The following is a 27,451-nucleotide window of genomic DNA, read 5'->3' on the forward strand; positions in this document are numbered from 1 at the left end:
GTGTTTCATTTTTAACTTTCGACTTCTGTTGTAAGTTGACACCGCATGGCGAACAGAAACAAAATCATCCGCATTTCATGACTCGGTGTTCCTTTAAGGTAAGGTTCCTTTTAAGGCTACACGGTAAAATTTTAATAAGAGTATTATCTTAATCATATTAAAATCGGAGTATTGGTGTCTTACGTAAATGTACTCAGTACGTCTGGTGAAGTCGCGAGCTGTCAAAGACAGGGCATTACTCTGCCTTTCAGCATGAGCCCACCAAGTTTAGCGTGTTTCCTCATATAAACACAACGAAAGCGTATACTTCGCGTTGTTGTGTCAGAATCCTTGTGAAATACAGTAATACTTTAGGACGCTTAGTTTAAGCAAATTTGATGAACTTGATCATGCGTGTTGAATCTGAGGGGAGTCGCTCCAGTATGGAAGGCCGTTGGGGCCAAAACGTCTGCAGCGCGTTGTGTGTGTCTGTCTGTGTGTTTGTCTGTGTCAGGCCCGTTGAGGGGTGTCAGGGGTGGAGTGAGCGACGTATCTGAGTAGGGGCGAGAGGGGTGTCCAATGTATTTAACGACCGGTTTGCAAGAAATGATCATTCATTTGCGGGCATTTGGGAGTCTCTGTGCACTTGCGGGATACTCCTAGTCTTAGCAACTGGATGAATGTAAAGGAGGATTAAGCAAAATTGTTTCTACTCTATAACTAATGTTCTCAACTCACAGCAATAAAACTTTACAATGAGTGCAACAGTTTGTATCCTATAGTTTATTATTATAATTTCTCATTTTCCATATCTGCAATTCCTGTATTTTGGCATTTTTTGCAGTCCACTTAGAATCCAACATGGAAATCAATGTTTTCTTTTTTGGCATTGATTGTTTTGAAATTTAAATGTCATTATCATGCCTGTGTTTTAATTTCTGTAATAAATATGGCTGTCAAGCCAGGATCTTAATGGTTTATTGTGGGTATGTTGTTTGCATGAAGAAATCTGTGTTACAAGTTAAAAAAAATTCTATTAAACAATTATATTTTGAATTTAAATAATTTTTTGTCTTGCGTTTACATTAATTTTACATTTAAACAGGCAAAATTACAAGTTTCAGTATTTTAAATGTGATTAATCGCGATAAATTTTTTTTAAAAGGTGCGATTAATTAGTTAATTTTTTTTAATCGATAGACAGCACTAATATATACAGGGAAAGCTGCCCTCATATCGAACACACACTCACATATGCATAGGCTTATATTATTTTAAAAAGTAACAGAAAAAAGGGCACTTTCTCTCCAGAAGGAAAAAAGGGCTCTTAATACAATGTGTGCCCCATTCCTATCTCTCCGCACCCCTCGTTGAGAACCAAGAGAATCGCTTTCGAGGTTAACTAGGCAGCCGCACACTTGACCCGTGTGCATAGAGTAGGTGAGATCAAAGTCCCTTTAAGATATTCTATAGTCTTTGCGTGAGCTGTGACGCGGGCAGTGGACCAAACCATTGTGAGGAAGGGAAGAGGGATCTCTCAGCTGTTTCTAAATGCATTTTTTTTTGTGTTTTTATTTTTTAATTTGCTCCATCTTGCTTTTCTTCAAAGGACACAGATGTTTAATCAGCTGTTGTTCAGTGGTGAATTAGAAAACTTAACTATTAATATTAAGCATCACCACCGTCCACCCTACATCTACGCCCCTGTATGAAGTAGTGTTCTAGGTTATAACGATGCGTAAAGAATGCTCCGGCTTCAATACAGTGCGTTACAGTACACGACTGCCCCCTACTGTTCATGTCTTTATTTGCTAGACCATCTTTCCGTGCTAACGCGCCATATGTCGTGGCCATGCGAGATCACTTTGTTTCATGCGCGTGTTGGTTCATGCCAGATCTGTATATACATTTACCTGATTTTATTTTTTTTTACTTTCTGTTGCCTTGTCACCTGCTAAAAAAGCGGGGGATAAACTTTTTAGATTATTTCCAGGCAGAAGTGATGCCTGTAACAGATGTAAGCAGTCACCTGCCGATTACCTTCACATGTTTTGGTCATGTTCAAAATTAACAACCTTTTGGTCTAATATTTTTACAATTCTTTCTCAAGCTCTTAATATAATCATCACTCCTGACCCTCTGACTGCCCTTTTTGGTTATCTTCCATCCCCAACTACACAAACATCACGCTGCGTCATTGCCTTTACCACCTTGCTCGCCAGGCGCGCAATTTTCCTCAAATGGAAACATGTGTCCCCTTCCTCATCAGAAAACTGGATTAAAGAGATTTTTAATGGCATCTATCTTGAGAAACTGAGACATTGTTTTAAAGGATCACTGAACTCCTTTAACAAAACATGGAGTCCCATGCTGTCAGTCATTGAGAACCTTAACATTTCAGGAACTGCTGACTAGAATTTTGAAAGGGAGAAAGAGAGACTTCTAGTTTCTATTTTACATTTTCATCCTCTGTATTTACCCATATATTTATTGTTATTTATTTTATTTATAATTTTTTTTCTAATGTTATTATTTATTTGTTTATATGTTTATTATTTATTTATCAGTGTCTTGATTCACCGTTACATACTTATTGAAGGCCTCAGAAAATAGGGAGGGGTGGGAGATGGGAGGGATGGTGCATAGAAGGGGGTAGAAAAATGTAAGGTTGTTTAAAGAGTTCTACAGATTTCTTGTTTTTATTGCTATGTATTTCATGTCATCTCTTTGCTGATAGGACTTCTATTTTTCATATACATTTGCAAGTTTGTATAATATCTGGAAAAAATGCAATAAAAATATTGGAAATAAAAAAGCGGGGGATGTAGCTTCTTGTGTGTCAAGTGATGTAACGGAAGTGGGTGGAGCTAGAGGGGAACGTCGGTGGTGGGAGCGACAGAACAGAAAAGCTTGTTACTGCTGAAGAACGTAATAAAAATAAGCTAGAAGCTATTACTTTGTGTGTGTGTGTGTGTGTGTGTGTGTGTGTGTGTGTGTGTGTGTGTGTGTGATCATCTAACATCTACACAAGCCATCCAACTTCCCCTTCCACCACTACAATGTCTATCCATCCATCCATTTATTCATTTTATTTTGTAAATGTGCTATTTTTCAGGCTGATCTCAAAAATACAGTAATTTTTACTGACAGAATTTTAGGTGCAGCCTAGGACTGTCTCTGCCATTTGCAGATAACGTTGTCTTTTTGGCTTCATAGGACATGGAGTAAGTGGGACGGTTTGCTGCTGAGTGTGACATGGCAGGGAAAGAAACAGCACCTCTAAGAAACCATTGTGCTTGACTGGAAAAAGGTGGCCATCTCCAGTTTGGAGGAGAGTCTTTACCCCAAATGGAGTTCAAGTATCAGTGTTTTCCATGAGGAATGGAATGTGAGATTTAAAGATGGATCAGTGCAGCGGCAGCAGTAATGCAGTTGATGTGGTTGTCTGTTGTGGTGAAGGATCTGAGACGAAAGGCAATGTTCTTAATTTACTGCTCATTCTAGGTTCCTACTCTCACCTATGGTCATGACTGAAAAGAACAAGATCTTGGATACAACCGGCCACATTTTGCGAAGTGTTATGACCCGCTTGTTAGAGTCGCACCATAAGAGTGCCAACAAAATAGCCTGAATGCAAATTATTTATTATAAAAGTAACTCATAGAACAAACAATCAAAGCAACCAACAAATTTCTAGGGATAATAATGACGATAAAGAACTTAGGATAAAATCACAACACTTTAACTACATGACAAAAGTAATGCAAAACAAAACCATAAGGTTAAAGAGCCAATGAGATGGCAGGTCTTGACATGTGGACTCCCGAGTAGCCACAGTGTCCTGGGGTAGCTAGCACAACAACTTTTATATACCCATTGATGAGTAATGCAGGCATCCAATCAGAATTTACCACATGCTCTAATCTGGAGTCATCACAGTGTATAAATATTGTAAAACTTAATACCTGTCGCTCTGCCTAAATCATAAAATATTCATCAAGTTTGTATTCGACTCAAAGTAAATGAAGTAAACTAGAAAAATCTAGAATCTAAAAGTAAAGAAACTTCACTAATAAAAGCTGCAACACAGGACAATTGAATGGGCTTTTAAAACTTGAGGCCCTGGTATACTGCAAACTAAGCGTCCTAGAGCTCCACCTTCTTTGATGTGCGGTGTCTTCCCAGTGATGTCTCTCATTCAGGGAGTCAGACAGTGAACATCTTCTAAAACAACACTAGCTACATGAATACACTGGAGAGAGTACAAATTTATCTGCACTGGTACAATCACTTGCAAAGAGATTTTAAGCTGCAGAGGAGCTGTTGGCCAGATGTTTATGACAGTTCTTCTCTCAGCCACCACCACGGTGTTTACGGTAAACGCGAGAAGCGCAACACATTTACAACCCCACCTACTGCAGTGTAGGAGTGTTGGAAAACAGTATACTGTCACTCAGCCTTTTCAAACATTATTCAGACATGAAACATCCAGTGCACAGAGAAAATTTTTGCTGCATTCATGTCATGTGTGTAACTTTTTTCCCTATGTGTTTCTTAAGCTGCGCCGAATGATTAAAACTCTGTAGACACTGATCAGATCTGTACGGTTTCTCTCCAGTGTGAATCCTGTTGTTTTCAGATGTGTTAACTGATTAAACCTCTTGTAAAAACACTTGTACGGTCTCTCCAGAGTAAATTGTCTGGTGCAGTTTCAATTTTGGAGCTGTAATAAGCGCATATACTCTTTCACATCAGTGTGGATTTTCATGTGTTTATTAAGGTTTGCTGATCGGTTGAATCTCTTCCCACACTGAGTGCATGTGAATGGTTTCTCTCCAGTGTGGGTCTTACATAGTCAAGTGATGCAATTTCCAAGGTCAAAGTTCACCAAGCTTGAACCTTGCAAGGCAGTGAATTGCGAAACTTGACGCACAAACTTACGTTTCCAGTCTGACACATTTGCGTGCGTATGAATGAAAGTCTATGGAGAGAAAAGTCCGGTGTGACCACAGACCCCAATTTTATCCTCCTTACACTGGCTGCCTGTTAAGTTTTGTATTAAATTTAAAATATTAATTCTCACCTATCTAGCTCCTGTTTATCTTCTGTCTCGCTACAATCCAACTCGCTCTTTAAGATCTCGAAACTCCGGGCTTCTGGTAGTACCTAGAATAGCAAAGTTGAGTAAAGGAGGTCGAGCCTTCTCATTTATGGCTGCTAAACTCTGGAATAGCCTCCCTGATAACATCCGAGGCTCAGACACACTCTCTCAGTTCAAAACTAGATTAAAGACCTATCTGTTTAGTAAAGCATACACTCAATGCATCACTTAGCGGGTTTCCACACAAGTTTCTATATCTTGCTTATATACACTATGAACAGCAGCTACGCTAATTATTCTTTTTTTTTCTTCATTTCCACCTGGGGATAATCATCCCGAGGTCCTCAGATTATGCGGAGTCACTGATTGGATCCAAGACCAGCGACGAGATGATCCCAAGGTTTCCATATCCGGGACCAGGCCGTATCCTGAGCTGCTGCTGCGCTGGTGGTCGTGGGGAGTGGAGAACATGAGACTGATTCCAGTGATGCTCCAGGGACAGACGAGTCTTCGCTGAGGCCAGCTTCCAGCCTCCACTGCTGAGACTGCAGCTCTGCACAAGACTTTTGGCCAGCGAAGAAATGAAAATGGTCGTGCCCAACTGAGTCTGGTTTCTCTCAAGGTTTTTTTTCTTCACTTCTATCAGTAAAGTTTTTTTTTTCCCTCTCCGCTGTCGCCACTGGCTTGCATGGTTCAGGATCGGTAGAGCTATGCATCAATGGATTTGCTCTTCAGTGTTTGGACTCTCAGTAATGATTTAAACCACACTGAACTGAGCTGAACTGAACTTAAACACTAAAAACTGAACTACCCTGATCCAATTTATTATGACCATTTATGTGAAGCTGCTTTGACACAATCTACATTGTAAAAGCGCTATACAAATAAAGCTGAATTTAATTTAATTAAGAGCAAGTGAATGGTTTCTCTCCAGTGTGGATCGTCATGTGTTTATAAAGGGATGATGATTGGCGAAAACTCTTCCCACACTGAGTGCACGTTATTGGTTTCTCTCCAGTGTGGATCCTTATGTGTTGATTAAGGTGTGATGAGCGGTTGAAACTCTTCCCACACTGAGTGCAAGTAAATGGTTTCTCTCCAGTGTGGATCCTCATGTGTTTATTAAGTGATGATGCTTGGCGGAAACTCTTCCCACACTGAGTGCACGTAAATGGTTTCTCTCCAGTGTGGATCCTCATGTGTAGATTAAAGTTTGATGATTGGCTGAAACTCTTCCCACACTGAGTGCAAGTAAATGGTTTCTCTCCAGTGTGGGTCCTCATGTGTTTAGAAAGGGATGATGATTGGCGAAAACTCTTCCCACACAGAGTGCACGTTATTGGTTTCTCTCCAGTGTGGATCCTTATGTGTTGATCAAGGTTTGATGAGCGGTTGAAACTCTTCCCACACTGAGTGCAAGTAAATGGTTTCTCTCCAGTGTGGATCCTCATGTGGTGATCAAGGTTTGATGAGCGGTTGAAACTCCTCCCACACTGAGTGCAAGTAAATGGCTTCTCTCCAGTGTGGATCCTCATGTGTTGTTTAAGGTATGATGAGCAGTTAAAACTTATTCCACACTGAGTGCATGTGAATGGTTTCTTTCCAGTGTGGATCCTCATGTGTTTATTAAGTGATGATGTTTGGCGGAAACTCTTCCCACACTGAGTGCATGTGAATGGTTTCTCTCCAGTGTGGATCCTCATGTGTTTATAAAGGGATGACGATTGGCGAAAACTCTTCCCACACTGAGTGCACGTTATTGGTTTCTCTCCAGTGTGGATCCTCATGTGTTTATTAAGTGATGATGCTTGGCGGAAACTCTTCCCACACTGAGTGCATGTGAATGGTTTCTCTCCAGTGTGGATCCTTATGTGTTTATAAAGGGATGATGATTGGTGAAAACTCTTCCCACACTGAGTGCACGTTATTGGTTTCTCTCCAGTGTGGATCCTCATGTGTAGATTAAAGTTTGATGATTGGCTGAAACTCTTCCCACACTGAGTGCATGTGAATGGTTTCTCTCCAGTGTGGATCCTCATGTGTTTATAAAGGGATGATGATTGGCGGAAACTCTTCCCACACTGAGTGCACGTTATTGGTTTCTCTCCAGTGTGGATCCTTATGTGTTGATTAAGGTGTGATGAGCGGTTGAAACTCTTCCCACACTGAGTGCAAGTAAATGGTTTCTCTCCAGTGTGGGTCCTCATGTGTTTATTAAGTGATGATGCTTGGCGGAAACTCTTCCCACACTGAGTGCACGTAAATGGTTTCTCTCCAGTGTGGATCCTCATGTGTAGATTAAAGTTTGATGATTGGCTGAAACTCTTCCCACACTGAGTGCAAGTAAATGGTTTCTCTCCAGTGTGGGTCCTCATGTGTTTAGAAAGGGATGATGATTGGCGAAAACTCTTCCCACACAGAGTGCACGTTATTGGTTTCTCTCCAGTGTGGATCCTTATGTGTTGATCAAGGTTTGATGAGCGGTTAAAACTCTTCCCACACTGAGTGCAAGTAAATGGTTTCTCTCCAGTGTGGATCCTCATGTGGTGATCAAGGTTTGATGAGCGGTTGAAACTCTTCCCACACTGAGTGCAAGTAAATGGTTTCTCTCCAGTGTGGATCCTCATGTGTTGTTTAAGGTATGATGAGCAGTTAAAACTTATTCCACACTGAGTGCATGTGAATGGTTTCTCTCCAGTGTGGATCCTCATGTGTTTATTAAGTGATGATGCTTGGCGGAAACTCTTCCCACACTGAGTGCACATGAATGGTTTCTCTCCAGTGTGGATTATCATGTGAATCTTAAGTTTGCTTTTGCTTGCCAAAATCTTTCCACACTGAGTGCAGGTGAAACAATTCTTGTCTCTCCTTTTCAAAATACCATCAGTCTGTAAATGAGTTTTTTCCTCAATTTTGATATGATGTTCCTCCTCTTTCCTCTCATTCTCTTCAATTAGGTCTGAAATAAATAAATAACAGATTAATTTTCATTAAGTCTAAAAATCTCTCATCAAAAGCTGAAAAGTAAAAAGACACTGGAAACATTGGCTACACACACTTATTTTGATGCATGTTAAATGTAAAATAAAATCAGATCATATTTTGTTCAGTCATTAACCTGTACACATTTAAGCAGATTAAATTCATCTTTATTTATCTACAGCTTTTACAATGTAAATTGTGTCATAGTCGCCTAACATAGAAGTCATTGTAAATTGAAATGCTGTCAGTCTAGTTTTCAGAGTTTCTTGCATAATTGATCATAAAAGTAATTTTGGTCACATTGATAAGACACAGATTTGAAAGGTGTAAATGGTGTGACGACCCCGGTATTCTACTTTGGATGTGGAAGATCCTGATTAGGTGCCATGGTTACTCCCCAATTGGTTCAAAGCATATAAATGCGAGAGTGAGCTAGCTTCTGCAGGATAGTGTGGCTACTGGCCGTCTTCGCATCAAGACCATCTCTTTATTTTGGCAATATTATGGTTTTGTTTGGCATTATTTATATGTGTAGTTAAAGTTAGTTATTTTCTTTATTTTCCCCTAGACATTTGTTTGTTTCTTGATTTGTTGTTTTATTAGTTGTGTATAATAAATAAGTTGCATATATAATTTTTTTGTTGTCTGAGCTCTTTTATGTTGCAACTTGAACGAGGGGGTCGTAACAATGGCCTATTTTTATTTGTATATATTCATAATTACAACAAAATGTTTCTCTAAAATTTGTTTAGCAGACAGGGAATACTATGGATAGAATACTATGGATAAGATACTGTGGATAGAATGAAAAAACCAACAGGGGAAAGCAAAGAAGGAGGTGTTTGTTTCTTTATTAACAACTCATGGTTGAGAAACATACATCCAGTTAGATCATTTTGTTCTCCTGATCTGGAATACCTTATGCTTCGGTGCCGACCACACTGGGCACCACGAGAGTTCACAGCTGTTATAAATACAACACAAAGCAGGCGCTAAGGGAACTGAATGGGAGCATAAGCGAGCAGGAAACCACACACCCAGTGGCAGCGTTTATTGTTACAGGGGACTTTAACAATGCCAATCTCAGGAAAATCGCTCCAAAATACTATCACCATATCACCACAAACATGCGTGGTGACCGTATTTTGGACCACTTCTATTCTCCGTTCCGGGACGCCAACAAATTCCTCCCCCGCCCACCGTTTGGCATATCAGATGACTCTTTTGTTCTGCTTTTGCCTGCTTACAGGCAGAAACTGAAACGGGAACCACCCACCTTCAAGACGTTTCAAAGCTGGACGGACCAATCGGATTCCATACTTCAAGAATGTTTTGATCTTGTGGACTGGGAGATGTTACGGACAGCTTCTGATGACGACATTAAGGGCCTACTCACACTATGCCATCCGTACTGTGCCCAGGCCCGTTTCCTGGATCGTTTGAGAAGTGTGAGTTTCCCGGATCGTTGAGAAGACCCTTAGCTGAATCGGGCTCAAGCACGGTTCACTTGGCTGGCCCTAGCCCGGTTGGAAGAGAAGGGCCTGAGCGCGGTTCACTTGGCCGGTACGTTTGTAGTGTGAGTGCAAAACGTGCCAAAACCCGAAACTGAAAGAGAGACGTGACTTTAAGGGATTGTTTCATATGGATTTATTAATCATTCTTACTGTTCAGTGAACGCAAACTGCCGTAATTTATTAAAGACGCAGACAGTTGCGCGCCTTCAGCAAACCTCCTCATTCCTGCAGCACTAGGGCTTTATGATTGTTTATAAGCGCCTAAAGTGGCGGATCTGTTCGGCGAAATATCTGACTGCGTGTAAATGCATCCCTAAGGACTGTTTGGTGAAATATTTGACTGCATGTCACTGCATATCAGACGACTGAAACGATATAACTAGAGAAATCTCCACTGTGCTGCTGAGTGAGTGAGAGCGCTTCTCACTGAACAGCGCAGCAGCGATGACGTAAGCGTGCCGAGGCCCATTTGTGGTGTGAGTGCAGGCTGTCGGGGGAGACGGGAGGGGGGACAAGCGCGGTTTGGCCCAGTTCGAGGCAACTGTACCTAGTGTGAGTACGACCTAAAGTTTACTCAAGACACCGTTACATGCTTCATCAGAAAGTGTATAGAAGACACGGTCCCAACAAAAACTGTCCATATCTAAACTGTCTAAAAATCTGTCCCTAACCCAAAACCATAGATTAATGGCGAAGTTCGAACAGCCCTATTAGTGTGAACCTCCGCCTATAAATCCAAAAATGCTGAGGAACAAAAACAAGCAAACTACAACCTCAGGTAAACTATCAAAACAGCAAAACATCAATACAGAGGTACAAGGTATAGGGGAGGAGTATGTGGCAGGGACTTAATTACATCACAGACTTTAAAAGTAACAAACCCCTCACTGTGAACATTTCTGCGTCTCTCCCGGACGAGCTCAACTCGTTCTACACTTGCTTTAAAGCCCAGGACAGCACCCACACACTGTGCGCTCCGCGGCTGATACCGAAACAGTCAGCACACTCTATTTCTGTAGTGGACGTAACGAGATCTTTTCGGAGCATCCTGAAAGCTATGGCCCAGACCTCTCCCTCTCCCTCTCTCGGCCTGTGGTTCCCACATGCTTTAAGACAGCTACTATTGTGCCCATACTGAAATAATCTAAAACCACATGCTTAAATGACTGGCGTCCAGTTGCTCTGACACCCATCTTCAGCAAGTGCTTTGAGAAGCTGATTAAAAAGCACATCTGCTCTGTACTGTCCGCTCACACTGACCCTCTGCAATTTGCTTACAGAAATAATCGCTACACTGATGAAGCAATTGCTTTCACCTTGCACACTGCTCTGTCTCACCTGGAAAATAAAAGCACATATGTGAGAATGCTGTTTGTGGACTACAGCTCAGTATTCAACACTTTAGTGCCTGCCAAACTAGTGGTGAAGCTCCAGGCTCTGGATCTACACAGCTCTCTGTGCAACTAGTTCCTGGACTTCCTTTCAAGCAGACTGAACAACATAACCTCATCCACACTGATCCTCAACACTGGTGATCCACAGGGCTGTGTTCTCAGTCCACTCCTCTACTTCCTGTAAACACATGACTGTACAGCCAAACACATCTCCAACGTCATTGTTAAATTTGCAGATGACACAACAGTGGTGGGCCTAATCACAGATAATAATGAGAGGGCCTACAGAGAGGAGGTACACACTCTGACGCAGTGGTGTGAGGAAAACCACCTCTCACTCAACATCAGCAAAACCAAGGAACTGGTGGTGGATTTCAGGAAAGAGAATAGAGAACACACCCCCATCACCATCAACGGGACACCAGTGAAGAGAGTCAGCATTTCCAAGTTTCTTGGCGTACACATTGCTGGGGAATTGACATGGACTGCTCACACAGACGCAGTGCTAAAGAAGGCACAACAACGCCTCTTCTTCCTCAGGCGTCTCAGGAGGTTTGGAATAAGCCTTCACATCCTCCGCTCGTTCTACACCTGCACTGTGGGGAGCATCCTGTGTGGCTGTATTACCACCTGGGGCCTGTTTCAGTAAGGAGGTTCAAACAACTCTGAGTTTAAACTTGAACTCTGAGTTGATTTACCGAGAGATTAAAAACTCTGAGTTTTGGGTTTCAGAATAGCTGATCTGAGTTGGGTCAATCAACTTCGAGTAGACCAACTCAGAGTTAAGCGCGCGCACCGTGACTTTAAAAAGGCATTATCAATGGAGCGCAGACATTACGAGTGACTATGGCAATATCTTATAAAAGAGATCAGCATTTCTTTCTGCAAAGTTATAGCAAATATGAGTGTGTATATTTGAAAAGAAGCAGCCATCAGTGAAGAAGAGACAGTTAGCGTGGGAAAACAGCTGCTCAAGTTAATGCCTAATTTCACTTTTTAAGTATTTAAATATTTAAGTATAATAAAATAAGTAATGTAATTTGTGACGTTTATATATTTTTTTCTAAACTTTCTTTTATACATTTATTAGTTTTAAATGATTTAACAGTGCACTTGTGTGTCTGCCTTTTTTATTGATCAAGTGATAGAGGTTAAAATAACATTTAGAAGGTAAGCAGTACTAAAAATAATTTTTAGAAAGAATAATAATCCCATTAATCTAGTTACAATGCATGTCGAAGGTGAATTTAATTTAAATATTTATTAAAAAAGGATAAGCCATTCTTGTACAGTTCTTCTGTGTGTGACTAAAATGTAGGCAATAGCTATGTTTCCACCAAATATATTACATAAATGTATGTGCAAAACTGGAATATTGCATAAAAGATGCGAATAAAATTCCATCCAACGAGTCAAAAAGAAAAAAATCGTCACTTCCTGATTAAACTGGCACCAAATATCAACAGTAAAAACAGAATTTACTGTGGTAGAAGAAGCTGCGTCAATTAATTCTTTATTTAGCCTAATTAATGTACTTGCGCCTCGATGTCAGAAGACAATGCTGAAACACAATGAACACGTGGGGGCGTCTGAAGCCATGAGACACGGAGACTCTTGACACGCACCAGACGTTCAGAGGTAATTAATAATATACAATAATACTGAAACAGTTAAGGCATTTTAGAATGACTAAAACAATATTTAAGACATGTTACAGTGTGCTCAGCCTGCTGGTTTGATCATTTACACACATTTTCATTATCATATGATCATGGTCTTTTTTTAATGTACATACACAGCAAATTCATTGGTGTTAAATTTCAAGTGTTGAGGTAATTCAGAGTAAAGTGTTAAAATTCTAGAGTTAGATCGGCATTAGAAGCTGATTTGCCTCCTTGTCACACAGAGTAACATGTATCTACCTTTGTAGAAAACCCTTGTATTTGAGAAACTAATCAGAGTGTCTGAAATCTCACCATACACCCTCATTCACCTGGCCCTTAATTTGGTCAATTAGTTTAGTCCACTAGACAGAAGGAATGACCACAAATAAGTGAATTCAGACACCTGGGGCCTGTTTCAGTAAGGAGGTTTAAACAACTCAGAGTTTAAACTTGAACTCTGAGTTGATTTACCGAGAGATTAAAAACTCTGAGTTTTCGGTTTCAGAACAGCTGATCTGAGCTGGGTCAATCAACTTTGAGTAGACCAACTCAGAGTTAAGCGTGCGCAATGTGACTATAAAAAGGCATTATCAATGGAGCGCAGACATTACGACTGACTATGGCAACATCTTAAAAAAAGAAATCAGCATTTCTTTCTCCAGCTGAATTTGATCTGCTCATGCAAAGTTATAGCAAATATGAGTGTATATATTTAAAAGGAAGCAGCCATCAGTGAAACAGAGACAGCGTGGGAAAACAGCTGCTCAAGTTAATGCGTAATTTTAATTTTAAGTATTTAAACATTTAAGTATAATAAAATAAGTAATGTAATGTCATGTCAATGTTAACTTTTATACACTTTTATCAGTTTTAATAGATTTAACAGTGCACTTGTTATGTGTCTGCCTTTTTATTGATCAAGTGATAGAGGTTGATATAACATTAAGAAGGTAAGCAGTAATAAAATTATTTTTAGACAGAATAATAATCCCATTAATCTCTAACAGTACATGTCGAAGGTTAAGCTAATTATTTATGAAAAAAAGGACAAGCCTCGTGCATGACTTTGTTCTGTGTGTGACAAAAATGTAGGCAATAGCTGTTTCCATCAAAATTACATACATTTGTACAACACTGGAATAAAATAAAGCAGCGTTTTTATCCAAAGAGTCGAAGAGAACACAATCATCACTTCCTGATTAACTTGCGCCAAATATCAACAGTAAAAACAGAATTACTGCGGTAGAAGAAGCTGCGTCAATGATTTTTTATTTAATTAATGTACTTGCGCCTCAGAAGACAATTGACACACAATAAACACGTGGGGGCGTTTGAAGCCAGACGCGGAGATCTTGACACGATCCAGACGCTCGGAGGTAATTAATAAAATACACTAATACTGAAACAGTAAAGGCATTTTAGAATCACTAAAACAACATTTAAGATGTCCTGCAGTGTGCTCAGTCTGCTGGTTTGTCCTTTCACACACATTTTCATCATCATCTCTAACAAATCTTTTTTTAATGTACATACTGTAATTTGTTAAGTGCACTTCGTAGTTTATGTGCATCTTATCAAATAAAATATCTTATCAAATAAAAGTTTAACTCAGTTATGCACATGTTTTATTATGCGTATTTTCAAAAGTTATGTAAATCATGACATTTCCATCAATCCTTTTTATGCACATTTCCAAAAAGAGCTCTAAAATAGGTGTGTGGAAATGTAAGACTAATGCGAGAAATACTGCTTCATCTTTAAAAAGGGGAGGAGACCGACAGAAACTTAGAGTTTAGAGAATAAAACCTGCTCCGGACCAGGTTAGATTCAAAGAGTAAGTTACCACAGTAACTGACTCTGAGTTAAAGTTAACTCTCTTTTAGAAACAGGCTTGACTTACCCTGCTTTCTCGAGTTTAACAAACCTGCCTTTTTGAAACGGAAAACCCAGAGTTTCTCTCATTTCAGGGTTAAACTACTCTGAGTTTTAACTTAACCTGCTTTCTGAAACAGGCCCCTGCTGTTGAACACCTGCTGTTAACAAGCACAATCACTGAAGGAATAAGAAATTGAAGGAAGAAATAAAACTACAGACACAGCCTCACACCAATCCAACTGAATTAAAACAGAGGATTAAACAACTCCATTAAATAATAGCATAAGCAGCTTCACTGATTACAGTTTGACTTCATTTCTGTAAGAATATTTGACAATGAACAGAGGTTTATATTTTTTTATTAAAATATTTCAATTGACCTCACCATCATAGAGATCAGTGGCTGCTTATTTGAGATCTTGAAGCTTTACTCTTATATCCTAATGTTTCTATGACTGCTATAGCTGTGTTTCTAAAACTCATTAGCTATAGCAAAAAAGGTCAAGAGAAACTATACTGTTTATGCTTAATTGTTATAGATTTAATTTCCGGTTTTTATTAAGTTGATTCATAAAGATATGCAAATATAGTTGTATTAAAACTGCATGGGACAATACTTCTGGCAGTCTGCTGCTCTTCATAGAAAATTCAACAAACAATTAGGATGCAATTAATAATTAACCTGTCATGCACTAAACATTCAAGCTCCAGCTTGCTCTTTATGACACACAGGCATCAAGAATCAGGACATGAACCTCAACCATGGTTGCTAAAAAAAAAAGCCGCATAGTTCATGCCGCAATGCATGCTGGGTGCCAGCATAGTACAAAGCTCCCAGCATGCATTGCAGCATGAATAAATTATGCAGCTTTATGTTATTACAATCTCTTTCTTTTCCTTTATTTTGTGTTGTTTTTGGGAGGTAATGTTTCAGTAGAGTGTTTTTTTTAACTTGATTTTTATTTTTTTGTTTGTCACCATCATTGAGAATCAAAGACTAATTATTGATGTCTGGGTGTTTTTGAGTTCTGCCATAGATCAAACATTCTCATTGTAAATATGGTTTTTGTTTTATTTTATATTATTGGAGCTTCAGTGGTTTCATTTATGTATATTATTTATTTCTCACACATAACTAATATGATATTGAATTAGAAAACAAGCAGGAAAGGATGGCTATGTTATCATAAATAATCTCTTCAGACTGACACTTTAATTTTTTTTGGCTTTCCATGCTATATGTATAAATAGTGTAATTAACACTATCTATAGCAGCCAAAATAAAAGACATTTATAGCAAGAAGTCAGTGGCGCCCCCAGAAAATTTTCTTAGGGGTGGCCAGAAGAGGCCGCACCAAATCTTGGGGTGGCACACAAAAAAAAATTATGAATTCAGTGTAATGTTATATTTTTGTGTTTGGTAAATGTAATAACGTAGTTTTTATTCATTTAATTAATTCTTCTTGAAATATTGCTATTTATTCCTTGAAGTAATTCAAGAAGTACATGTGCAAACCAAATAAAAATCTATGTTTAGTTTAAAAACACTTTTCATATATATATATATATATATATATATATATATATATATATATATATATATATATATATATATATATATATATATATATATATATACTGTATAAATAACTTTTTACGTGCTTTTATTGTACATCATACGGTATATGCCATGTCTAAAATTAATGAAGATTAATGAGTTTATTATTCCCAGAGATGGGTTGCTGCTGGAAGGGCATCCACTGTGTAAAAATGTGCTGGATAAGTTGGCGGTTCATTCCACTGTGGCGACCCTGGATTAATAAAGGGACTAAGTCGAAAAGAAAATTAATGAAAGAATAATGAGTTTATTAATAACCCAAACAAATGATCAAACTGAAACAAAAAGGCATTACTATACACACTCATTATACCTAATAATATCATTTATCCATATTACTTTTTGAGCCATTTTATTAATGCAGCTTCTTCTATTGATATACTGTACCTTAAGGTAAATATTAATTTGCCATTACTGTCTTTTGAAGGTGTGTGCGTGCTGTCAACGATGATCGGGAAGGGTACACTGTTAAAAATTGTCCCGTTAAAAAACAGGAAAATACTGGCAGCTGCAGTTGCCAGCAATGTACTGTTATTTTACAGTATGTTGCTGTAAAAATACATGGACTACATTGATTTACACAATACTCAAGTGAACTCATTTTGCTCACTGAAAGCAACTGCCTCAACTTGGTCAACTGCTGAATGAGTTTATGAAGTAATGTGCTTTATATGCTTAGAAGCATACTTATAATGATAACTTATTTTAGTTAATTAGAAAAGTTTGGTTTAATTCTAATGTCTTATTTTTCACAACAGCACACATACATGTAAATCTGGAATCACCAGAGAGATTCTGACTGCATCAGCCACTAAACAGCCGCTTTCTTTAAATAGAGAAACATGCAGAATAACATCAGCAGTTCATTGTTCATCTTTAACTCATACACTGGCTCTACTCTCCTCCACAACGGTGACAGACAGAAGAAATTAGCTTCAGGTTTTACAGTAAAATAGTTTTTTCCTTGATTTAACAGTAATCTACTGGCAGCTGTGGTTGCCAGCAATATACAGTTTTTTTACAGTCTACTTCCGTTGTGTAAATTAACAGTATATTACTGTTAAAATACATTTTTACACTGTGTTTTTACCTCTCACACCTTTAACCCTTTAAACCCCAGAGCATATACTTCAGTTTTAATTGAAGTGTCCACACTACTGAGTGTTTAAGAAACATGGAGCAAAGCTGAAGTAAAGTCATTAATTAACTGACTAATTAAATGATAATTGAGGATTAACAATGAACAAATGAAGAAATACTGAAGGGAAAAAACAAGAACAGAACATACAAAACTTTAGTCACAGCTTTATAATGAAATAACCTGAAGAACAACAAATGATTAAATCATTTAAATGATCAGCGGATGATTAAACAACTCTACAAACATCATCACCAGCTACACTTATTACTTAATACATGTATTTTTGTATAACATCTACTAAAGTTCTTCTTGAGAAAAAGTTAAAGTTTTACGTCACCATCATGGAGAACAGAGTTTGCTTTAGTTGGGCTCTTAGCCCTGTCATTTTTAACATTTACATATCTTGGCTGCTGCAATTGTTAAGAACTTTGTTTAAAAAGCTCCTTTGTTGTGGCAAGCCAGCCAAAAACCTAAATAAGATCTGGTGATGTTCATGTTGCTAATAAATGGCAGAGTCTGTTCTCATTTTGTATACTAAAATTTACTGCTCCTATTCAATGTTAAATCTATTGTTTTACATTATATGTATATATATATGGCAATGATTTCTGGAAGTTTTTAAGAATATCTTGGACAATAACACTGCTCTATGGTGTAAATGGCACTCAAAGAGACATCAATAATCAGCATATGAACCTCAATAATGGTGAAAACAAATTTGACAAAATTAACAGTTTAACTCACAAACAGGCAACTGAAAGTCTAAACATAAACAACAGCAGAATCAAACACAAATAAAGAAAACCGTTAGACCATTATACAACATTTATTTATACCGCAATGCATGCTGGGATATTTGTACAGTGCCACTCCCAGCATGCATTGCAGCATGAAACATTTGAGATGTTACCATTGTTGAGATACAAGGTCAGATTCATGAGGTCTGAGTGTGTATTTGTCATAACTGAACTGTTTTTGTATGTTATTTCTTAACTGTTAAGTAATTACAGAGGTATCTTTTCTGGTTCCACTTCTCATTAATTAAATTAATACCTGCAAGTAAGCATAAAATCTATTGAATGTGGCCCTTCTTCTAGATTTATATCAAAACATTTGTCAGAACTAATTACAGATAAATAGATTTCTCTATTTATTGACTTCCCAACTTTATTGCTATAGTACAAACGTTTTGTAAACTCTGTATTCAAGCAGATGGAAAGTCTTCTTAAAAGAGTTCAAGGGTGAAGAGCCCAACTAAATCAGCCCCTCACTCCATTATGGTGACACAAAAAACACCTACATTTCTGTTGGATCTCAATGAGAATAGTATGGAAGTCAAATCAGTCAGTAATAAGTGTGTGTCTGCTGTTGTTTGTGGAGTTGTTTAATGATCCTCTGCTGAGACTGAAGCTGTTTTATTTGATTTTATTTTATTTAATGTTGTAACTCAAGTCACTGTTTGTGTTTCTTGTTTATTTTCTTCAGTAATTGTAATTATTAACAGCAGGTGTTCATCAGTGTCTGAATTCACTCATTAGTGTTCATTAAAACTGTCAGGTGAACTATATTAGTTAACTAGTGTATGAAATAGTGAACAAGGACACAAAGCGTGATTTCAAACACAGACTTCAAAACATCGAATCTGAACTCTGTTAGCTCACAGTTTTCAGCAGTTGGTTACTTTCTCGAAAACAAAAATGTTACCCAGAAAGCACTGTTTTTAACAGAATATTACTGTTTTAGTGAAAAAACGTTATTTTACCGTAGAATCTGACCGTTTTTTAACAGCAATTTTTTACAGTGTAGTGGTGGTACTAGTTTAAATGACACCCTGGGCGAGCCACCATATACACCCCACCTCCCTTGAATTGTTAGATTTGTTATTCAATAAATATAAAAATTTATTTATATTTATTTTAAATAAATACAATTAATATTATTATTCTGAATAAATAACAGAAATCAATCCTAAATATTACTGGAAAAGAACAACTGGAGTGATATGCCAAGATCACTTAAGAAACCTTTTGCATGAAAATTAATTATGACAATTCTAAAGAATACAAAAAATGTATTATAGAATTATCTGTGGTCTTAGACCAGATCATGGCTGAGAAATCATGTTATGAAGTCTTACCTCCCTGACTCATTATCCCTCCTTTCTGCTTTAAAGGCATGCTTAGTGAAAGTAACATCATCATCATATTATATAAACTTTAGTCCACTTTCACCTCTGCACAAAAGGCTGTTACTCCGTTTCACGGCGAATGAGCGGCGCGTATTTTGTCGGCGTGCATGCAAACAACCAACCAGGATTCACACAGGAGTGCGTGAGGCGCGCGGGAATGGTTTTCTGCGCGCATGCGTCAGTTTGCTTTCACCAGCATTCAGCATTGAACCAGCACTAAGGGGGAGAGACAATGAATCAGCTACATCAGTAACACCAACAATAATTTAGTGGCTCCATTTTATTTATTTAAACGTTGTGGATTTAAAAGTACATAATGTCAACAGCAAAATTATATTGGGGTGGCCAAAGGGGTGGCCACAGGGGTGGCCAGAGTTTACCGAGGGGGCGCCCCTGCAAGAAGTTGAAGAGGCTGACTAAAGCAGACTCTGTCCTCCATCATGGTGACTTCAAATGAACAACAGAAATTTCATTAAGAGCTTTTGTTCACATGACAGAAATAAAATCAAAGGTCAGTAATAGGTGAAGCTCCATGATAAGTTGTTTAATTTGATGAGTTTTTTTTAAAGATGTTGAAAAATAACATTTTTTATTGTGTAATTTGTTTTATTTTTATTGATTATTATTTTATTTAGAGTTTTTCTCAGTTGATTTCATCTTTGGTTTTGGCTTGTGTTTTTCTGTCCTTCAGTGATTCTGCTTGTTAACAGTTGTTCATCAACAATTCTCAATCCTCCTTTAATTAGACACTTAATTGTCTCATTAACTTCATCACTGTCTGAGTGTTCAGCCCTCTGTAGTGAGGACACTAGTTAGGATTTTGCTGTGGAATTTAAGGCTTACGTGTGTTCGAATGAAAAATACAGACTATGGGATGTATTTTTAACAGAAATATTCTGGAAACTGAATTTACGAATGTAAAATGTTGAAAACAGCAGATTACTGGCAACCACTGCTGCCAGTATTTTGACATACATTTAACAGATATTTTACACAATAAGAGTTTGCTAATTAACACTCTGGGTGTTAAAAATTTTAACACTTTCAAAAATGTTATTTTAACACTTATAGTGGTTCCCATATAAACACTGAGGGAGTGTTAATTTTAACTCTAAGGTAGTTAAATCTACCAAATCTAAAATTTGCAGTGTGAGATCGATAAAAAATACAGACTGTTGAATGTGCTTTTAACAGAAATATTCTGTAAACTGAATTTATGAATGTTAAAAACAGCAGATTACTGGCAACCACAGCTGCTGGTATTTTTCCGTAAAATCTAAAAATGAAAAAAAAGAAAGAAAAACAGCAAAACGGTTTTTGTGTCACCATTGTGGAGGATAATAGCGTCTCTGTTCAAGTCCAAGATGAACTGAGAAAATTTGATGTTATGCTGCATCTTCTTTTGTTTAAAGGTAACTGTGTAGTTACTAATGCAGTCAAAACCCGTTTGCTAATTGCAATCACACATGAAAACATTATTGCATCTAAAGACTTTACATTTTTGTGCACTAAGCTATGATTTTGTAAAATAAACAATGTGTTAGTTCATGAAATATGGTTATTTTTTGTAAATTTATACAGTTATATAAAACTTCCATGTTTTTCACAGAAAGATTCTGGCAACCACAGCTGCTGGTATTTTTTCGGAAATTTAACAGATATTTTACACAATAAGTGTTTGTTAATTAACACTCTCTTGGTGTAGACAATGTTAACACTTTCAAAAGTGTTATTTTTAACACTTATAGTGGTTCCCATATAAACTCTGAGGGAGTGTTAATTTTAACTCCAAGGTAGTTAAATCTACTATCTAAAATTTGCAGTGTACTGTAATTTGTTCATTAAAAGTGTTTCCATCGTAGTTTATGCGCACATTTTCTATCGAATAAAAGTTTATCCTACTCAGTTATGCGCGTTTTTTATGCATATTTAAAAAAGTTATGTGCATCATGAGGTTTCTATCAATCGTTTTTATGAACGTATCCAAAATAAGCATAAAAATAGGTGGGTGGAGACTTAAGGCTAAGGCGAGAAATACCACTTCATCTTTAAAAAAGGGGAGACCGACAGAAACTCTGAGTTTAGAGAATAAAACCTGCTTCCGGCCAATGTTAGATTCACAGAGTAAGTTACCACAGTAACTGACTCTGAGTTAAAGTTACCTTTCTTTCAGAAACAGGCTTGACTTACTCTGCTTTCTCCAGTTTAACAAACCTGCCATTTTGAAACGGAAAACCCAGAGTTTCTCTCATTTCAGGGTTAAAATACTCTGAGTTTTCAGTTAACCTCCTTTCTGAAACAGGCCCCTAGTATGTAAATAGCACCAGCAGCAATCGCAAAGGCCTACATAGGATTGTGTGAACTGCTGGACGCGTAGTAGGAGGTGAGCTTCCCTCCCACCACGACATCTACACCAGGCGGTGCATGAGGAAAGCCAAGTGAATTATCAGCGACTCCAGCCACCCAAGCCATAGACTTTTCTCTCTTATTTACGTGTACGCGCAAACCCGGGATGTTTGAAACCTGCGGCTCCGCCCTCTAACACAGAAACCCACACACACACACACACACACGCAAACATGCCGGTCGATTGAAGTCACACTGCAGATGGATATTATTGAGTCTCTACCCAAAGATGAAACCTCAGCTTTATAGCCAAGCAGTTGGAAACTACTGGAAACTTCTGGAAGCTACATGCTACAAAGAATACTTCATCTGCGTTTGTTAAAGGAAGGATCAGTAAAGAGTAACTTACTGCTGGACGTCAGGATGGGTTTCTTCCTCCATTTCTCAAGTGTAAGTATGTGCGATTAAAGCTGCCTCGTTTACTCTAGCTTGCAAATGTATTTAGTTGTGATTTGTCACTTGTAACCGCGTGTACTGTATGAGGTTAACTCGCTTTATTCTCATATCGGGTGCAAAGCCACGTTAAAAACGTGACGCGTGCTGCTTTGTTTAATGAGGTCCGTGGAGGAGGGTAGTGTTTGTGTGTGTGTGCGTGTACGCGGGCTGTCGTCCGGAGGTGTGTGTGTGTGCGTTGTCGTCCGGACCAGGGTTAAGTGTTTGTGTGTGTGTCTGTTTGTGTGCGCGCGCGCTTTCGTCCGGAGCAGGGTTAAGTGTTTGTGTTTGTGTGTTAGGACGAGGGCAATATGTGTTTGTGTGTGTGTCTGTGAAAAGAGCAGAGTGAGACAAGCTAGAAGATCTCCTCAACTGTTTTTGCACAATAAAATAGTTAGTCGTTGGTATTTTCAAGTCCACCGTCTGTATTTACATTGACCCACTGGCAGCTAAAATCCACGCCTACACTATCGAGCGTGTATGAACTGTGATTACTTTTATATTGCTGATTAGCTGTTTGGCATTTCACTCTCTCACTGAATGCAGTTGACCAATCGCAACAGACTGTCATTGGTCCAATCAGCGCAGATTAGCTTCACGCTAAAGAGGGGTTTGAGAACAAATAAATCACTGGACGATTCATACAGGAGTCGCTGGGATAATTAGGTAAAAAAATGCAGATTATAAGACCATGAAAGTGTTTTTTGACCTTGCATGCATATTAGACTGTTGTTGGAGACCCTTACAACCAAGATATGACCCTATTTCGTGTATAATATGGGCTCTTTATGGTACTTTCAAGTCCATAGTTTTGTTATAAAAACACTTGTCTTCTTCACAAAACCAACCATAAGCATGTTGGATAGATAAATTGGTAAATATGGACTCATATCAAAGGGGTATGATGTCCATGTTATATGAAGTGGTCTAAAGAACTGCCCCCCCTTGCCTCAATTGTATAAAGCTAAAATGGGAAGACAGACTGGTACTAGAAATAGCAGATACAGCTTGGCAATATGCTATAGAACTGGTACACTCATCCCCTGTATGTATTAGACATGGTCTTCTACAGATTAAGGTGCTTTATAGGCTTCACCTATCTAGGAGCAAGCTGGCAAAAATGTATCCAGGGTCAGATTCATCTTGCCCCAGATGTGGTTTGGAGCCAGCAGATCTGATGTTTTGGGGGTGCCCTAGATTACATACATTTTGAGCCAATATTTTTAGATCATTTTCATCTATATGTAATCGAGATCATTGCCTTTTCTTCTTTATTGGCCAGACGCCTGACTCTCCTAAGATGGAAAAAACAAACCCACCATCCCACAAACCTTGGAGATTAGAAGTGTTATTACATGCTCGAGCACCTAAAGTACATCATCCGAGACTCTACAAAAAAGTTTTAGAGGTTTGGCAGCCTTTCCTCTCCTACATTGAACGCTCAAAGGTTATTATATCCTTGGTGAGAGTTTATCCCTAGTTTTCTAATTTATTTTATCTTTTTTTATTAATTAATTTATTTTTATTTATGGGGTGTGAGTATGTCTGTAGCTATGTACCATGTTAATTTGTTGTTCAATATGTGTGTTGTGGAAAAATTGAAGACTTTGGAAAAATCTATTAAAATAGTTGAATAATAAGAATGTAAGAAGTACTAAAACAGTTTTTAGAAGAGTAATAATCCCATTAATCTACTTACAGTACATGTCTCTGTCGAAGGTCTGTGAATTTAAGCTAGTTATTAATTAAAGAAGAACAAGCCATTCTCGTACGTGACTTTGTTCTTTGTGTGACTGAAATGTAGGTAATGGGTAAGCAGGATGAGAAAAAATTATATATTATTCTATTATATATTCCTTCTATGCTAATCAAGGACTTCTGAGACATTCCAAGCATGGGATGGGTCCTCCTGGCCTGGCAGAGTTGATCATAGCTTAAATACACATTTCTGCCATTTGCTTGCAGTAACCATGTGCTTTTCACCATCCACAATTCATCTGCCCTTGATCTTACTTCAAATAGCTTTATCATGTATGGAGTCATTTGACAGTTTATGACTTAAGCGTTGTAGTGCTAAAATCAACAGAGACATTGATTGCTTGTATTTCAATATATTTACTATTTTTGAGTCATGGCCTGAGGAGAGTATGTTAATGTTCTCACCCACTTTATCTCCTCTGCTGTGCTCTCATGTTCAGTTGGTTTTGGGGGTTGGTTTTCACTCATGTTTGACAATGCTTTACTCAGGGTATAATAAGGAACGGTAAGTGTTGATCTGGGAGAATGGCTTTTACTCTGCCTCTCCCTCATATGGCTGCGTAGCCTCATATGCTAACAAAGGCAATTTCACTGTTTTTGCTGCTCAGCAGTGCACGTACAGCTAATTTCTTTATACAGTATGTTAGTTTGTTTCATTCTATATTTAAACATGTAACTTAACAAACAACTTTACCTGCTTTAAGCTTTGAGACTCTTTCTATTTATTAATGATAATAACAACTTTGATGGAGTCAGATTAATTACAATAAAGTCAGATTAATAATGGATTTAAACACGCCTTCTGTTTCCGATTATTGGTTCAGAATAGCAGCGTAAGCTCCAAACCTTACAGCTATGTTTCCATCCAAAAATGCCAATTAAATTAATTTGCAAAACTGGAATATCGCATAAAAAATATGCAAATAAATCAGTGTTGTCGGGCGACGAGGAGGCACAGTAGGTGGTGCTGTCGCCTCACAGCAAGAAGGTTGCTGGTTCGAGCCTCAGCTGGGTCAGTTGGCATTTCTGTGTGGAGTTTGCATGTTCTCCCCAAACTGGCGTGGGTTTTCTCTGGGTGCTCCGGTTTCCCCCACAAGATCAAAGACAAGCAGCATTACACTGTTTTAAGGATCTAAAAATGTATTCTTTAAAAAGCAAAAAGATTCCAATAGCGGCGCCTGCTGGTACGTGAAGAATATGGTCAATACTGATAAACTTAACATCATATAGTTTAGAATACTGTACAATGTTTTATAATAATTAATTATTTTAGTGTCCATTTTCATTCAGCATATTTAAAATTAGAGTCATCCACGTTTTCTGACATACTTTAAATCAGGGTTTCTACAGGTGTCACCAAGTTAAATTTAAGACTTTTAAAGACATTTTTAAGACCAATATGAATGAAATTTTAGAATAAGGAATTTTTCAAATGGCCCAGAAGAAAAGGTTTTTTATTTGTCCTTTCAAAAAATATTTTTTATAAAAAATGTTTAATAATACAATAATAAATCAAAACTAATAATAACATTAAAATACTTTAGATATTTCTTAGCAAAATATCTTAAATATTGTGTAAAAACAAGAGAGCTCGACTTGGATCCACACACTTTTTTTCCAAAATAAACTTTCTTTAAAATAAAAAAAACTAATTAACAAATGTTTTAAAAGTTTTAAAAACTATAATAAACTGAATCCATTCAAAACAATCTGTCCAGGTGGACATCCTCAGCAGTCTTTACCATTATGATAAACAGAGTTAAAATGACCTTTTTAAATAAAAGTTGAAAGTTTTATTGAGATGGATTGTTGGTGATTGTATGGGCTTTGACCAAATTGAGTAACAAAACAAGACCTACAACACAACATTTCAGCAAATTTAAGATTTTTTAGGGCCAAATTTTAGATTTTGGAATTTAAGACATTTTAAGACTCCGCGGAAACCCTGTTTAAATACAATAGCCCTGGTAATTAGTTATTATAATAAAGATTTAATTCTAACTCTGATACTATCTGTGAGAACTAGTAACAACTACTAGAAACAAGTTTAAACCCATAAAGAAGTCGATTAAAAACAAGGGTATTGTGATCAACCTGACATATGCAAATGGAAAGTACCTAGCTAACACTATCACTGTAATGGCAGATATCTTTTATGAGAATACTGTAGGTCAAATATCCTCAGCTCAGTTTAACTTTTTATTAATTTATTGTTTTCATTTATTTTTTATAGCGACAGTGCTCAAGGGCGCTTTACACAGTAGGAGAACAAGAAAAGCAATAACCTTAAGAAGGTAGAGAAAATGGGAGACTAATAATACATAATGACAAAAGACATGAGAACAAGTAACAAAAGAAACTCATTCCTGTCTTTCAATGAGTGCTTATGTGCATTTAGCAGAACTAGGCAGCACACTCAGGGCTGCAACATGGATTTAATTTAGTATTCTTATTATTAAAATATATCTAAATGAAAACTAACTTGTTTGTTCCTGCGGATCTTCCTGTTTGACTGTGAATGTTTCTTCAATCTTCACATCTTCACTCTCCTCTTTAATAAACGCCATCTTTATAACAGTGTGGAGATCAGTCGCTTCAGCAGGAGTTTTTCTTTGTGTTTGGACACTTTATTCTGTTTAAAATGAACAAAACAATGAACAGAAACAAAATAACTTCTCTTCAACACTTTCTTCAACAGTTTCTTTATATGAGTGTGATTGACAAAAATAAATCAGGTAAGTCTGAGCAAGAAACAATAGCCACAAACAAATGACCTAATAAAAACTAGTTCTCCATTTATTTATTTATATATATATATATATATATATATATATATATATATATATATATATATATATATATATATATATATATATATAAATAATTATAATGTATACTTGTATTGGAATGACATTATGCTAGTAAATAAATAAACCTTCATTAAAACACATTTCAGTTGTTCAAACAATAGCCCTCGATTACTGTTATTAAAATAATACTTCGTTGTATAAAGGATTAAAATAATAGTCAACCGCAGGTATATAATATCGAAAGGAAAACCTGAAACTTTAATCAATCGGTTTATATTTGTGTAAAGTTGTGAAACAAACCTTCCTCCGGTTGAACCGCAGCGCGGAAGCGGCGCAGCCTTATGACGTCACATAACACGCCAAAATAAAAGTCTTTGTTGTTCAGCTTTTTTGCCACTTACTGTTGCAGTCAGGACTTGACAAATTTCACACTCCTTTTCACATAACATATCTGCTCTCTCTTTCAAATACACAGACATTCAGTATTTGAAGTTGATCAAAACTTTTAATCCAAACATTTTTACACAATTTTGAAAAACTTGTTTAATCCACTAAGAATAAGTGTTTTTTTTTTCTCGTTTTTATTGTT

General features: G+C 37.4%; 2 protein-coding genes across 3 annotated transcripts in view; both read right to left on the bottom strand.

The window, feature by feature from the left end:
* Window positions 1-27,451, bottom strand: part of znf1046 (zinc finger protein 1046) — a 659,651-nt gene that overhangs the window by 430,035 nt on the left and 202,165 nt on the right. The gene's annotated exons all lie outside the window — the stretch shown is intronic.
* LOC108183502 (uncharacterized) lies at window positions 3,605-27,213 on the bottom strand. Of its 2 annotated transcripts, none has more exons than XM_073947476.1 (3): window positions 27,163-27,213; window positions 26,535-26,684; window positions 3,605-8,039 (listed from the first exon to the last, which is right to left on the bottom strand). In XM_073947476.1, exons 2-3 carry the CDS (start codon window positions 26,617-26,619, stop codon window positions 5,986-5,988), a joined length of 2,139 nt encoding a protein of 712 aa, XP_073803577.1. In that variant the 5' UTR covers window positions 26,620-26,684; window positions 27,163-27,213; the 3' UTR covers window positions 3,605-5,985. The 2 variants fall into 2 exon arrangements, with proteins under 2 accessions (XP_073803577.1, XP_073803578.1); XM_073947477.1 differs by having other exon boundaries at window positions 27,113-27,213.

Source organism: Danio rerio, chromosome 4 (genome assembly GCF_049306965.1).
Source record: "Danio rerio strain Tuebingen ecotype United States chromosome 4, GRCz12tu, whole genome shotgun sequence".
NCBI lineage: Eukaryota > Metazoa > Chordata > Actinopteri > Cypriniformes > Danionidae > Danio > Danio rerio.

What these genes read in the sequence shown, in the direction of transcription:
- LOC108183502 (XM_073947476.1), bottom strand. Translation starts at nt 26,619, where the DNA reads ATGGCGTTTATTAAAGAGGAGAGTGAAGATGTGAAGATTGAAGAAACA. An exon ending in AGATCCGCAGGAACAAACAA is followed by an intron (nt 8,040 to 26,534) that starts GTTAGTTTTCAT and finishes TATTTATTTCAG; the next exon opens with ACCTAATTGAAGAGAATGAG.